The sequence below is a fragment of the Salmo salar genome, chromosome 04 (assembly GCF_965601325.2).
Source record: "Salmo salar chromosome 04, fSalSal1, whole genome shotgun sequence".
Lineage (NCBI taxonomy): Eukaryota > Metazoa > Chordata > Actinopteri > Salmoniformes > Salmonidae > Salmo > Salmo salar.
In genome coordinates this window covers 90,509,107-90,522,793 of record NC_138294.1, presented here as the reverse complement: position 1 = coordinate 90,522,793, position 13,687 = coordinate 90,509,107, and the positions used below count along the sequence as shown (strand labels likewise).

General features: G+C 44.8%; 1 protein-coding gene across 2 annotated transcripts in view; it reads left to right on the top strand.

Moving 5' to 3' along the window:
• Positions 1-13,687, top strand: part of LOC106603990 (serine/threonine-protein kinase TAO1) — a 72,267-nt gene that overhangs the window by 28,200 nt on the left and 30,380 nt on the right. For both annotated transcript variants that reach the window (XM_045717428.2, XM_045717427.2), the window contains exons 9-12: positions 7,324-7,417; positions 7,824-7,905; positions 8,008-8,175; positions 9,365-9,565. In XM_045717428.2, coding sequence (XP_045573384.2) covers positions 7,324-7,417; positions 7,824-7,905; positions 8,008-8,175; positions 9,365-9,565 — 545 coding nt within the window. The remainder of the gene's footprint in view (positions 1-7,323; positions 7,418-7,823; positions 7,906-8,007; positions 8,176-9,364; positions 9,566-13,687) is intronic.

Here is a 13,687-nt window from a genome sequence, read left to right as displayed (position 1 = left end):
ACAGATTTTCTCACAGAGTTTTTATTCAATAGAGTTTTGGGAACATTTTTAACCTGAAGTCATCCCCTTTTAAATACTGTGTACCTTCTTTTTAGTTAGAATTTTGTCGATAGACTCACTAGAATATATGGAGAAAAATGGGTTCAGAACATTAGGGATCAATGAAAAGAAAGCCATCTTAAGGCATATTCTTATTTTTCAGCACCAATTGGTAGATATATATTTTCTTTAAGTCAGGTTTTGTAGATTTTTTTTTTTGGGGGGGGGGGGGTTAGGAAAGTATTTATGAATCATAAAAAAAACAAGTTTGGAGAGCCTTTACGGCACAAAAGAAACCAGTGGTTTGATTCATTCTGAAAATGGCCACTATCAATCCTGTACAATGGTGAGCTATACCCTCGTCTATTGCCTGCACCAACCACGGAACTGGGTGATGACACGGTCAAGTATTGCACCATTCGTTGGGTTCAAACTGTGTTACTGCTTGGTCTCCGCTCCAGTCCATAATGATTTCATTAGCCTACATGTCTTTTTAAAAACAAATATATATATATATATATTTATATATAATGATCAACTGTTACTAGTGATCCTCAGCAACAACCACACGGCCGTAATGAATGGCGTTTACAGAGGAAGCAAATGAAGGTAAATGAAACAATAGAATTAAATGGAATGATAATGTAGGCTAATACCAACTGAAGGGAACTAACAATAGAATTAAATGGAATGATAATGTAGGCTAACACCACCTGAAGGAAACTAACAATAGAATTAAATGGAATGATAATGTAGGCTAACACCACCTGAAGGAAACTAACAATAGAATTAAATGGAATGATAATGTAGGCTAACACCACCTGAAGGAAACTAACAATAGAATTAAATGGAATGATAATGTAGGCGAACACCAACTGAAGGAAACTAACAATAGAATTAAATGGAATGATAATGTAGGCTAACACCACCTGAAGGAAACTAACAATAGAATTAAATGGAATGATAATGTAGGCTAACACCACCTGAAGGAAACTAACAATAGAATTAAATGGAATGATAATGTAGGCTAACACCACCTGAAGGAAACTAACAATAGAATTAAATGGAATGATAATGTAGGCGAACACCAACTGAAGGAAACTAACAGTGTAATTGGCAGTTTAAATGTGTTATGGTTATTCGGCATACTGACGGTCGATAACGCTAGTTAGCGTTGGCTCTTGAAACGACCTCTAACTTCCTTCATACTGGACACAGAGACATAAAAATAGTATCCACTAGTTCATCTGACTCAGGGGAAATAGATAAAAGGCCCTATTGCCAAAATCCTGAAGTATCCCTTTAAGCTTTAGCTACTGCAGGCCTATGGTATGAAGGCTGTGTGCACCAGCGCTCCAACTGACTCAGTTGAACTTGAGGTGAGGAAGAATGTTTTAGGCCTACCAGAGGTACTCGTATAATCTATCAATATAATGATCATCTTTTATAAAAACAGATTCTGATTGGAAATGAACAAAATTAGCCTCCTTCTGTACATTTATATCTGTATAGCATACGCCAGTAGCCAATCTGACAAGGATAAAGAAATGCTATAAGCATGCCACCGGCATCTCGCTCTCTCTCTGTCTCTCTCTCGCTAGCTCTCTCTCTCTCGCTAGCTCTCTCTCTCTCGCTAGCTCTCTCTCTCTCGCTAGCTCTCTCTCTCTCTCGCTAGCTCTCTCTCTCTCTCGCTAGCTCTCTCTCTCTCTCGCTAGCTCTCTCTCTCTCTCTCTCTCGCTAGCTCTCTCTCTCTCTCTCTCTCTCGCTAGCTCTCTCTCTCTCTCTCTCGCTAGCTCTCTCTCTCTCTCTCGCTAGCTCTCTCTCTCTCTCGCTAGCTCTCTCTCTCTCTCGCTAGCTCTCTCTCTCGCTAGCTCTCTCTCTCGCTAGCTCTCTCTCTCGCTAGCTCTCTCTCTCGCTAGCTCTCTCTCTCGCTAGCTCTCTTTCTCTCTCTCTCGCTCGCTCTCTCTCTCTCTCTCTCTCTCTCTCTCTCTCGCTAGCTCTCTCTTTCTCTCTCTCGCTAGCTCTCTCGCTAGCTCTCTCTCTCGCTAGCTCTCTTTCTCTCTCTCGCTAGCTCTCTTTCTCGCTCTCGCTGTTCTCGCTCTTGCTGTTCTCTCTCTCGCTCTAGTGCTCGCTGTTCTCGCTCTCTAGTGTTCGCTGTTCTCGCTCTCTCTAGTGCTCTCTCTTCTCTCTCTCTCTAGTGCTCTCTCTTCTCTCTCTCTAGTGCTCTCTCTTCTCTCTCTCTCTAGTGCTCTCTCTTCTCTCTCTCTCTAGTGCTCTCTCTTCTCTCTCTCTAGTGCTCTCTCTTCTCTCTCTCTCTAGTGCTCTCTCTTCTCTCTCTCTCTAGTGCTCTCTCTTCTCTCTCTCTCTAGTGCTCTCTCTTCTCTCTCTCTCTAGTGCTCTCTCTTCTCTCTCTCTCTTCTCTCGCTCTCTAGCGCTCTCTCTTCTCTCGCTCTCTAGCGCTCTCTCTTCTCTCTCTCTCTAGTGCTCTCTTCTCTCTCTCTCTAGTGCTCTCTCTTCTCTCTCTCTCTTCTCTCGCTCTCTAGCGCTCTCTCTTCTCTCGCTCTCTAGTGCTCTCTCTTCTCTCTCTCTCTTCTCTCGCTCTCTAGTGCTCTCTCTTCTCTCTCTCTCTAGTGCTCTCTCTTCTCTCTCTCTCTTCTCTCGCTCTCTAGCGCTCTCTCTTCTCTCGCTCTCTAGTGCTCTCTCTTCTCTCTCTCTCTTCTCTCTCTCTAGTGCTCTCTCTTCTCTCTCTCTCTAGTGCTCTCTCTTCTCTCTCTCTCTAGTGCTCTCTCTTCTCTCTCTCTCTAGTGCTCTCTCTTCTCTCTCTCTCTAGTGCTCTCTCTTCTCTCTCTCTCTAGTGCTCTCTCTTCTCTCTCTCTCTAGTGCTCTCTCTTCTCTCTCTCTAGTGCTCTCTCTTCTCTCTCTCTAGTGCTCTCTCTTCTCTCTCTCTAGTGCTCTCTCTTCTCTCTCTCTCTAGTGCTCTCTCTTCTCTCTCTCTCTAGTGCTCTCTCTTCTCTCTCTCTCTAGTGCTCTCTCTTCTCTCGCTCTCTAGCGCGCTCTCTTCTCTCGCTCTCTAGCGCGCTCTCTTCTCTCGCTCTCTAGCGCTCTCTCTTCTCTCGCTCTCTAGCGCTCGCTCTCTCTCTCGCTCTCTCTCTCGCTCTCGCTCTCTCTCTCGCTCTCTCTCTCTAGCTCTCTTTCTCTCTCTCTTTCTCTCTCTCTTTCTCTCTCTCTTTCTCTCTCTCTTTCTCGCTCTCGCTCTCTCTCTCGCTCTCGCTCTCGCCTCTCGCTCTCTCTCTAGCTCTACGGGGCCTAAGTTTCTCTTCCTTTAAATATTAACATCATACAGTGGACGCTAGTCCTGCTTCTTATTTTCGATGTTGGAATCCATAGAAGTAGAATGAATTAAACTGTCTTCAGAAAGTATTCACACCCCTTGACTTATTCCACATATTGTTGTGTTACAGCCTGAATTCAAAATGGATTAAATATATTTTTCCCCCCCCTTACCCATCCTACACACAATACCTCATAATGACAGTGAAAACATGTTAAGATACATTTTTTTGCAAATTTATTGAAAAATGAAATGCAAACATTTCTCATTTGCCTGAGTATTCATACCCCTGAGTCAGTACTTTGGCAGCAATTACAGCTGTGAGTCTTTCTTGGTAAGTCTCTAAGAGCTTTACACATCTGGATTGTACAATATTTGCCCATTCTTCTTAAAATTCTTCAAGCTCTGTCAAATTGGTTGTTGATCATTGCTAGACAACCATTTTCAGGTCCTGCCATACATTTTCAAGTAGATTTAAGTCAAATCTGTAACTCGGCCACTCAGGAACATTCAATGTCTTCTTGTTTAGCAACTCCAGTGTAGATTTGGCCTTGTGTTTTAGGTTATTGTCCTGCTGAAAGGTGAATTCAGCTCCCGGTGTCTGGTAGAAAGCAGACTGAACCAGGTTTTCCTCTAGGATTTTGCTTGTGCTTAGCGCCATTCTGTTTCTCTTTATCCTGAAAAACTCCCCAGTCCTTGCCGATGACAAGCATACCCATAACATGATGCAGCCACCACTATACTTGAAAATAATGGAGAGTGGTACTGTGTGAGGAAAGGTTGTACTCTACGGATGCTGTAGAGCATGAACCTGCAGTAACGAGTCACTGCTTTGATGTTTGCAGAGAACAACCAGGTGTTGTCCAGGGTCACACCAAGGTTATTTGCATTCTGGGTGGGGAACACTGGAGTTGTCAACCGTGATGGAGAGGTCTTGTAGCGGACAGGACTTTTCCGGGAGGAAGAGCAGCTCAATTGTGTTGAGCTTGAGGTCCAAGCTGAGATGTCTGCCAGGCACGCAGAGATTTGTGTCGCCACCTGGGTGTCAGAAGGGGGGAAGGAGAAGAGTAGTTGAGTGTCATCCGCATAGCAATGATAGGAGAGACCATGTGAGGATATGACCGAGCTGAGTGACTTCGTGTAAGGCGAAAAGAAGAGCGGGCCTAGAACCGAGCCCTGGGGGACACCAGTAGTGAGAGTACATGGTGCAGACACAGATCCTCTCCACGCCACCTGGTAGGAATGACCTGCCAGGTAGGATTCAATCCAGGAGTGTGCAGAGCCTGAGACACCCAACCATGAAGAGGAGGTTCACAGTGTCGAAGGCAGCGGAATGCAAGCGGATAGATCTAGGAGAATGTGAACCGAGGAGAGAGAGTCAGCTTTGGCAGAGTGGAGAGCCTCGGTGACACAAAGGAGAGCGGTCTCAGTTGAGCGAGCCTCCTTGAAGCCTGACTGGTTAGAGTCAAGAAGATTGTTCTGAGCGAGATAATGAGAGAGTTAGTCACAGACTGCACGCTGAAGTGTTTTGAAAAGAAAGAAGGGACACCAGTCTGTAGTTTGACATCAAAGTGGTCGAGTGTGGGTTTCTTGAGGAGGGGAGCGACTCGTGACATCTTGAAGTCAGAGGGGAGGCAGCCAGTGGTCAGGGATGAGTTGATGAGGAATGGGAGAAGGTTTCCAGAGGTGGTCTGGAGAAGGGAGGTGGGGATGGGTTCAAGTGGGCAGGTTATCGGGTGGCCAGGCATCGCAAGGAGAGGAGAGAAAGAGGCAAGGTGTATGGTAGTTCTATGTGAGTGGCGACCAGTGGATTTAAATATTGTCAACCTTTTTTCAATGTGGTTGACAGTCATCCACAGAGAGGGAGGAGAGAGGTGGAGGATTAAGTTAAAGTGGTAGAAGAGTTTCCCAGGGTTGGAGGCGGAAGCTTGAAATTTAGAGTGATAGAAAGCGGCTTTAGCAGCAGATTCAGAGGAAGAGAAAGTAGAGAGGAGGAAGTAGAAGGATGATATCTTCCGTACGTTTCATTTTCCTCCATTTCTGGTCAGCTGCCCAAAGCCCTGTTCTGTTAGGACGCAGTGAGTCACTCCGCCACGGAGCGAGAGGGGAAGTACAGGCTGGCCAGGAGGAAAGGGGACAGTGAGAGTGGAAGGAAGGAAGGAAGGAAGGAAGGAAGGAAGGAAGGAAGGAAGGAAGGAAGGAAGGAAGGAAGGAAGGAAGGAAGGAAGGAAGGAGAGTAGGGTAGGGTGGAAAAGAGGCAGCGTCAGGAGACTGGAGGAAGAAGGATTTATCAGAAGGATGAGAGGAGAGAGTAGTGGTGGAGAGAGAGCGAAGATTACGGCACCACATGACCATCTGGGTAGGGGCTGAGTGGTTAGGGTTGGAAGAGAGGGAAACCTGGAGGGGTAGGGGCTGAGTGGTTAGGGTTGGAAGAGAGGGAAACCTGGAGGGGTAGGGGCTGAGTGGTTAGGGTTGGAAGAGAGGGAAACCTGGAGGGGTAGGGGCTGAGTGGTTAGGGCTGGAAGAGAGGGAGGCCTGGAGGGGGGTTACAGTGAGATTAGTAGGAGAACAGAGACGTGGAGGGGGGTTACAGTGAGATTAGTAGGAGAACAGCCTCTAGTAACGATGAGGTCAAGCGTATTGAATGCCTTGTGGAAAGGCTGAGGGCAAAAGAGGAAAGGAGTGCAAAGAAATGAATTGAAGTCTGGCGTCTGGAGGTTAAAGTCGCCCGGTACAATGAGTGGTGAGCCATCGTCAGGGAAATTAGCTTATCAAGGTGTCAATCTCTCCAAGGGCACTTGGTGGGCGATAGATGGCGACAATGTTTAGCTTGAGTGGACCAGTGACAGCATGGAATTCAAATGAGGAGATGGACAGGTGAGAGAGGAGATCTCCAGTTAAGAGAAATGAGTAGCCGTGTGCCACCATCACGACCAGATGCTCTTGGTCGATGAGAGAACACATCCGATGAAGAGAGAGCAGCTGGAGTAGCAGTGGTTCTTTGGGGTGATCCATGTCTGTCAGGGCCAAAAAGTATACACTGGGAACTCCACATGGGTTGTTCTTGCAGGGTACACTAAATTTAAGGGTTGCAGCCAAAGGGGTTGAAGTATCTGTGAAGCCTTCAGGGAGAGGAGCGAACAGGTATAGAAAACACACACACATACTCGCCAAAGCTTCCAAAGAGAAAAATTAGATCATCAGAAAATAACAAAGATACTCAAGTGACAGAGTGGTGTGGAGCCTTCCTCTCTTTTCCTTCGTTTAATAACTCTGCAGAACATATTTTGTTTCGATGACAGTACCGCCTCTTGACAATACTGCCGCTTACAGATGCCGCCTGAAAAAACAGTGGAGACTGAATTATTAGCGCTAAATGCCTAGCACTAAACTCACCATTGGCCTCATGGTAAAATCTCTGAGCAGTTTCCTTCCTCTCTGGCAACTGAGTTAGGGAAGGACCCATTTTATCTTTGTAGTGACGGCGTGTATTGATGCATCATCCAAAGTGTAATTAATAACTTCACCATGCTCAAAGGGATATTCAATGTCTGCTTTTTAAATGTTTACCCATCTACCAGTAGATGGTAGCGCTTGATGTCCTGATGTCCTGATCAAACCCCCGTGAGATCGTAGTTGTGTTATTTGGGGAATGTTAAAAACCAAGGAAACAATGGGTAATAAGGTTTTTCAGATTTGAAACTCAAGGAAAAGCCTAGTGTTTTTTTTGTCATTTGTTATAGGCTGTTTTTATTTAAGGACACGTAAATGGGAATCGTTTGGCCAGTATTCCTTGCTACGCCAGGTTAGAGCTTTCCTTCTGCCTCTTTCTACTCTTGGACCTGAATGCATATAGATGTCTGGTACATTCAAATCTTCCCGGTTACGTTGTCCTAACGGAAACCCGTGTGTGTGTGTGTGTGTGTGTGTAACTCCTGTCTCCTTGTGTGCAGCGGAGAGGAAGCCTCCTCTGTTTAATATGAATGCCATGAGTGCCTTGTACCACATAGCGCAGAATGAGAGCCCTACACTGCAGTCCAGAGACTGGTGAGTGTTACACAGAGAGACACACACACACACACACACACACACACACACACACACACACACACACACACACACACACACACACACAGACACACACAGACAGACAGACAGAGACACACACAGCCCAATATCTTTTCATAAGTAGATAGCGTTGTACCACATTAGCTGTCATTTCTATCATAGGTGATGGATTTTACTGTTACTTTAATTGAATTGTCTTGCCCCTGATCCCTCTTTCTACCCCTTTCCGTCCTCCCTCGTTTCCTGATCCCTCTCTCTCCCCCTCTCTTTCCCTCCTCCCTCGTTTCCTGATCCCTCTCTCTCCCCCTCTCTCTCTCCTCCCTCATTTCCTGATCCCTCTCCCCCCCTTTTCCTCCTCCCTCGTTTCCTGCCTCTCTGTTCGCAGGACGGATTACTTTAGAAACTTTGTTGATTCTTGCCTTCAGAAAATCCCCCAGGATAGACCCCACTCTGACGATCTACTAAACGTGAGAACACTTTCAAAAAATAAATTGTCGACTTAAACAAGATAACCTATCCTCTCTCCTAAACACCTTTCTCCTTCCTTTTTTTTCCCCCTCCCCCTGTAGCATGTGTTTGTCCAGCGGGAGCGTCCAGACTCTGTTCTGATGGATCTGATCCTGAGGACCAAGGAGGCGGTCCGAGAGCTGGACAACCTACAGTACCGTAAGATGAAGAAGATCCTGTTCCAGGAAGCTCACAACGGACCACAGGCTGAGACGCAGGACGGAGACGAGGTGTGTGTGTGTTCAGGGAGGGAGTCCTGTTCCAGTTGGGATTTGTAGTCTCCGTACCATCAGTTCTAACCACAGTGGATTTGTAGTCTCCGTACCATCAGTTCTAACCACAGTGGATTTGTAGTCTCCGTACCATCAGTTCTAACCACAGTGGATTTGTAGTCTCCGTACCATCAGTTCTAACCACAGTGGATTTGTAGTCTCCGTACCATCAGTTCTAACCACAGTGGATTTGTAGTCTCCGTACCATCAGTTCTAACCACAGTGGATTTGTAGTCTCCGTACCCTCAGTTCTAACCACAGTGGATTTGTAGTCTCCGTACCATCAGTTCTAACCACAGTGGATTTGTAGTCTCCGTACCATCAGTTCTAACCACAGTGGATTTGTAGTCTCCGTACCATCAGTTCTAACCACAGTGGATTTGTAGTCTCCGTACCATCAGTTCTAACCACAGTGGATTTGTAGTCTCCGTACCATCAGTTCTAACCACAGTGGATTTGTAGTCTCCGTACCATCAGTTCTAACCACAGTGGATTTGTAGTCTCCGTACCATCAGTTCTAACCACAGTGGATTTGTAGTCTCCGTACCATCAGTTCTAACCACAGTGGATTTGTAGTCTCCGTACCATCAGTTCTAACCACAGTGGATTTGTAGTCTCCGTACCATCAGTTCTAACCACAGTGGATTTGTAGTCTCCGTACCATCAGTTCTAACCACAGTGGATTTGTAGTCTCCGTACCATCAGTTCTAACCACAGTGGATTTGTAGTCTCCGTACCATCAGTTCTAACCACAGTGGATTTGTAGTCTCCGTACCATCAGTTCTAACCACAGTGGATTTGTAGTCTCCGTACCATCAGTTCTAACCACAGTGGATTTGTAGTCTCCGTACCATCAGTTCTAACCACAGTGGATTTGTAGTCTCCATAGTGGGGGTAGTGTGATCAGCATCATGACGCTACCTCCACTATCTGACCAATCTCTTTCTCTGTGTGTGTGTGTCTCTCTCTCTGTGTGTGTGTGTGTGTGTGTGTGTGTGTGTGTGTGTGTGTGTGTGTGTGTGTGTGTGTGTGTGTGTGTGTGTGTGTGTGTGTGTGTGTGTGTGTGTGTGTGTGTGTGTGTGTGTGTGTGTGTGTGTGTGTGTGTGTGTGTGTGTGTGTGTGTGTGTCTCTCTCTCTCCGTGTCTAGGAGGTGGAGCACGGTGCAGGGCGTACAGACACAGTGAACAGTGTGGGCAGTAACCAGTCCATCCCCAGTATGTCTATCAGCTCCCAGAGCAGCTCAGTCAACAGTCTGAACGAAGCAACACAGGACGACCGCAGCGAGCTGGACCTGATGGAGGGAGACCACACGGTCATGTCCAACAGCTCTGTTATACACCTCAAACCGGTGGGTCTACCACATACACACACACACACACACACACACCGCTATATACACACACACACCGCTATATACACACACACACACACACACACACACACACCGCTATATACACACACACACCACTATATACACACACACACACACACACACACACACACACACACACACACACCACTATATACTCACACACACACACACCACTATATACTCACACACACACACACACCGCTATATACACACACACCTCTATACACACACAGTTACAGGCTGCCACATAGACCAGGGATCATCAACTAGATTCAGCCGCTGGACAATTATATTATATTACATTATATTATATTACATTACATTACATTACATTACATTTTGGGGGGGGGGGGGGTGTAGTTGACCACAAAAAGCCCAACGAGAGAGAACGTTTGGCTGAAACATCATCGTGTCAAACCACCTGTCTCTCTATTATGGGAATACTTGGGAACAGATTTCCCAAATGAAAATCACTCATCGTTTTAGAGGTGTTTTTTGCAGTTTTAAAAATATATCTTTTTTATGTCGAGACGGGGGGGGAGAGAAAAAGAACACTGCTGTTCAGAAGTTTGGGGTCACTTAGAAATGTCCTTGTTTTTGAAAGAAAAGCACTTTTTTTTTTTTGTCCATTAAAATAACATCAAATTGATCAGAAATACAGTGTAGACATTATTAATGTTGTAAATGACTATTGTAGCTGGAAATGGCTGATTTTTTTTATGGAATATCTACAGGCCCATTATCAGCAACCATCACTCCTGTGTTCCAATGGCACATTGTGTTAGCTAATCCAAGTTTATCACTTTAAAAGGGCTAATTGATCATTAAAAAAACCTTTTACAATTATGTTAGCACAGCTGAAAACTGTGTCCTGATTAGAGGCAATACAACTGGCCTTCTTTAGACTAGTTGAGTATCTGGAGCGTCAGCATTTGTGGGTTCGATTACAGGCTCAAAATGGCCAGAAACAAAGAACTTTCTTCTGAAACTCGTCAGTCTATTCTTGTTCTGAGAAATGAAGGCTATTCCATGCGAGAAATTGCCAAGAATCTGAAGATCTCGTACAACGCTGTGTACTACTCCCTTCACAGAACAGCGCAAACTGGCTCTAACCAGAATAAAAAGAGGAGTGGGAGGCCCCGGTGCACAACTGAGCAAGAGGACAAGTACATTAGAGTGTCTAGTTTGAGAAACAGACACCTCACAAGTCCTCAACTGGCAGCTTCATTAAATAGTACCCACAAAACACCGGTCTCAACTAGAGGTCGACCGATTATGATTATTGGAGGACCAAAAAAAGCCGATTACCGATTAATCGGTTGATTTTTATATATATATTTGTAATAATGACAATTACAACAATACTGAATGAACACTTTTATTTTAACTTAATATAATACATAAAATAAATTTAGTCTCAAATAAATAATGAAACATGTTCAATTTGGTTTAAATAATGCAAAAATAAAGTGTTGGAGAAGAAAGTAAAAGTGCAATATGTGCCATGTAGAAAGCTAACGTTTAAGTTCCTTGCTCAGAACATATGAAAGCTGGTGGTTCCTTTAACATGAGTTTTCAATATTCCCAGGTAAGATGTTTTAGGTTGTAGTTACGGGACTACTTCTCTCTATACCATTTTTGTATTTCATATACTTTTGACTTTTGGATGTTCTTATAGACACTATAGTATTGCCAGCCTAATCTCAGGAGTTGATAGGCTTGAAGTCATAAACGGCACAATGCTTGAAGCACAGCGAAGAGCTGCTGGCAAACGCAGGAAAGTGCTGTTTGAATGAATGCTTATGAGCCTGCCGCTGCCTACCACCGCTCAGTCAGACTGCTCTATCAAATCATAGACTTAATTCTAATATAATAAACACACAGAAATACGAGCCTTAGGTCATTAATTCAAATCCGGAAACTATCATTTCGAAAACAAAACGTTTATTCTAACGAGTGGCAACCCCAAGTCTAAATATTGCTGTTACATTGCACAACCTTGAATGACATGTCATAATTATGTAAAATTCGGGCAAATTAATTACGGTCTTTGTTAGGAAGAAATGGTCTTCACACAGTTAGCAATGAGCCAGGCGGCCCAAACTGCTGCATATACCCTGACTCTGTTCCACAGAACGCAAGAGAAGTGACACATTTTCCCTAGTTAAAAGAAAGTCATGTTAGCAGGCAATATTATCTAAATATGCAGGTTTAAAAAAAGATACTTGTGTATTGATTTTAAGAAAGGTATTGATGTTTATGGTTAGGTACACATTGGTGCAACGACAGTGCTTTTTTCGCGAATGCGCTTGTTAAATCATCACCGTTTGGAGAAGTAGGCTGTGATTCAATGATAAATTAACAGGCACCACATTGATTATATGCAACGCAGGACAAGCTAGATAACTACACATGGTTGGTAATATTACTAGTTTAACTAGTGATTATGTTAAGATTGATTGTTTTTTATAAGATAGGTTTAATGCTAGCTAGCAACTTACCTTGGCTCCTTGCTGCACTCACGTAACAGGTGGTCAGCCTGCCACGCAGTCTGCTCGTGGAGTGCAACGTAATCGGCGTCCAAAAATGACGATTACAGATTGTTATGAACACTTAAAATCGGCCCCAATTAAGCAGCCATGCCGATTAATCGGTCGACCTCTAGTCTCATCGTCAACAGTGATGCTGGCTTTCTAGTTCCTCTGTCTGTGTTCTTTTGCCCATCTGAATCTTTTTATTTTTATTGGCCAGTCTGGCTTTTTGTTTTCAACTCTTGCCTAGAAGGCCAGGAGTCGCCTCTTCACTGTTGATGTTGAGACTGGTGTTTTGCGAGTACCAAAAAGTGACCCCAAACATTTGAACGGTAGTGTATATACGGTGCATTTGGAAGGTATTCTGACCATTTCCCCACGTTTTGTTACGTTACAGCTTTATTCTAAAATGTATTAAATACATTTTTTATCTCATCAATCTACACACAATACCCCATAATGACAAAACAAAAACAATTTTTTTTAAACATGTTTTTGCAAATGTAAACAACAGATACCTTATTTACCTAAGTATTCAGACCTTTTGCTATGAGAGCTGAGGTGCATCCTGTTTTCATTGATCATCCTTTCTACAACTTGGAGTCAAACTGTGGGAAATTCAATTGATTGGACTTGATTTGGAAAGGCACATACCTGTCTATATAAGGTCCCACAGTTGACAGTGCATGTCAGAGCAAAAACCAAGCCATGAGGTCGAAATACTTTTCCGTAGTGCTCAGAGACAGGATTGTGTCGAGGCACAATCAAAAAATGTCTGCAGCGTTGAAGGTCCCCAAGAACACGGTGGCCTCCATCATTCTTAAGTGGAAGAAGTTTAGAACCACCAAGACTCTTCCTAGAGCTGGCCACCTGGCAAAACTGAGCAATCAGGGGAGAAGGGCCTTGGTTTGGGAGGTGACCAAGAACCCGATGGTCACTCTGACGGAGCACCAGAGTTCCTCTGTGGAGATGGGAGAACCTTCCAGAAGGACAACCATCTCAGCAGCACTCCACCAATCAGGCCTTTATGGTTTCGTGGCCAGACGGAAGCCACTCCTCAGTAAAAGGCACATGACAGCCTGCTTGGACTTTGCCAAAAGGCACCTAAAGGATTCTCAGACCATGAGAAACAAGATTCTCTGGTCTGATGAAACCAAGATTGAACCCTTTGGCCTGAATGTCAAGTGTCACATCTGGAGGAAACCTGGCACCATCCCTACGGTGAAGCACGGCGGTGGCAGCATCATGCTGTGGGGATGTTTTCCTCGGCAGGGACTGGGAGACTAGTCAGGATCGAGGCAGAGATGAACGGAGAAAAGTACAGAGAGATCCTTGATGAAAACCTGCTCCAGAGCGCTCAGGACCTCAGACTGGGGCGAAGGTTCACCTTCCAACAGGACAACGACACTAAGCACACAGCCAAGACAACGATGGAGTTGCTTCGAGACACGTCTCTGAAAGTCCTTGAGTGGCCTAGCCAGAGCCCGGACTTGAACCCGATCGAACATCTCTGGAGAGACCTGAAAATAGCTGTGCAGCGACGTTCCCCATCCAACCTGACAGAGCT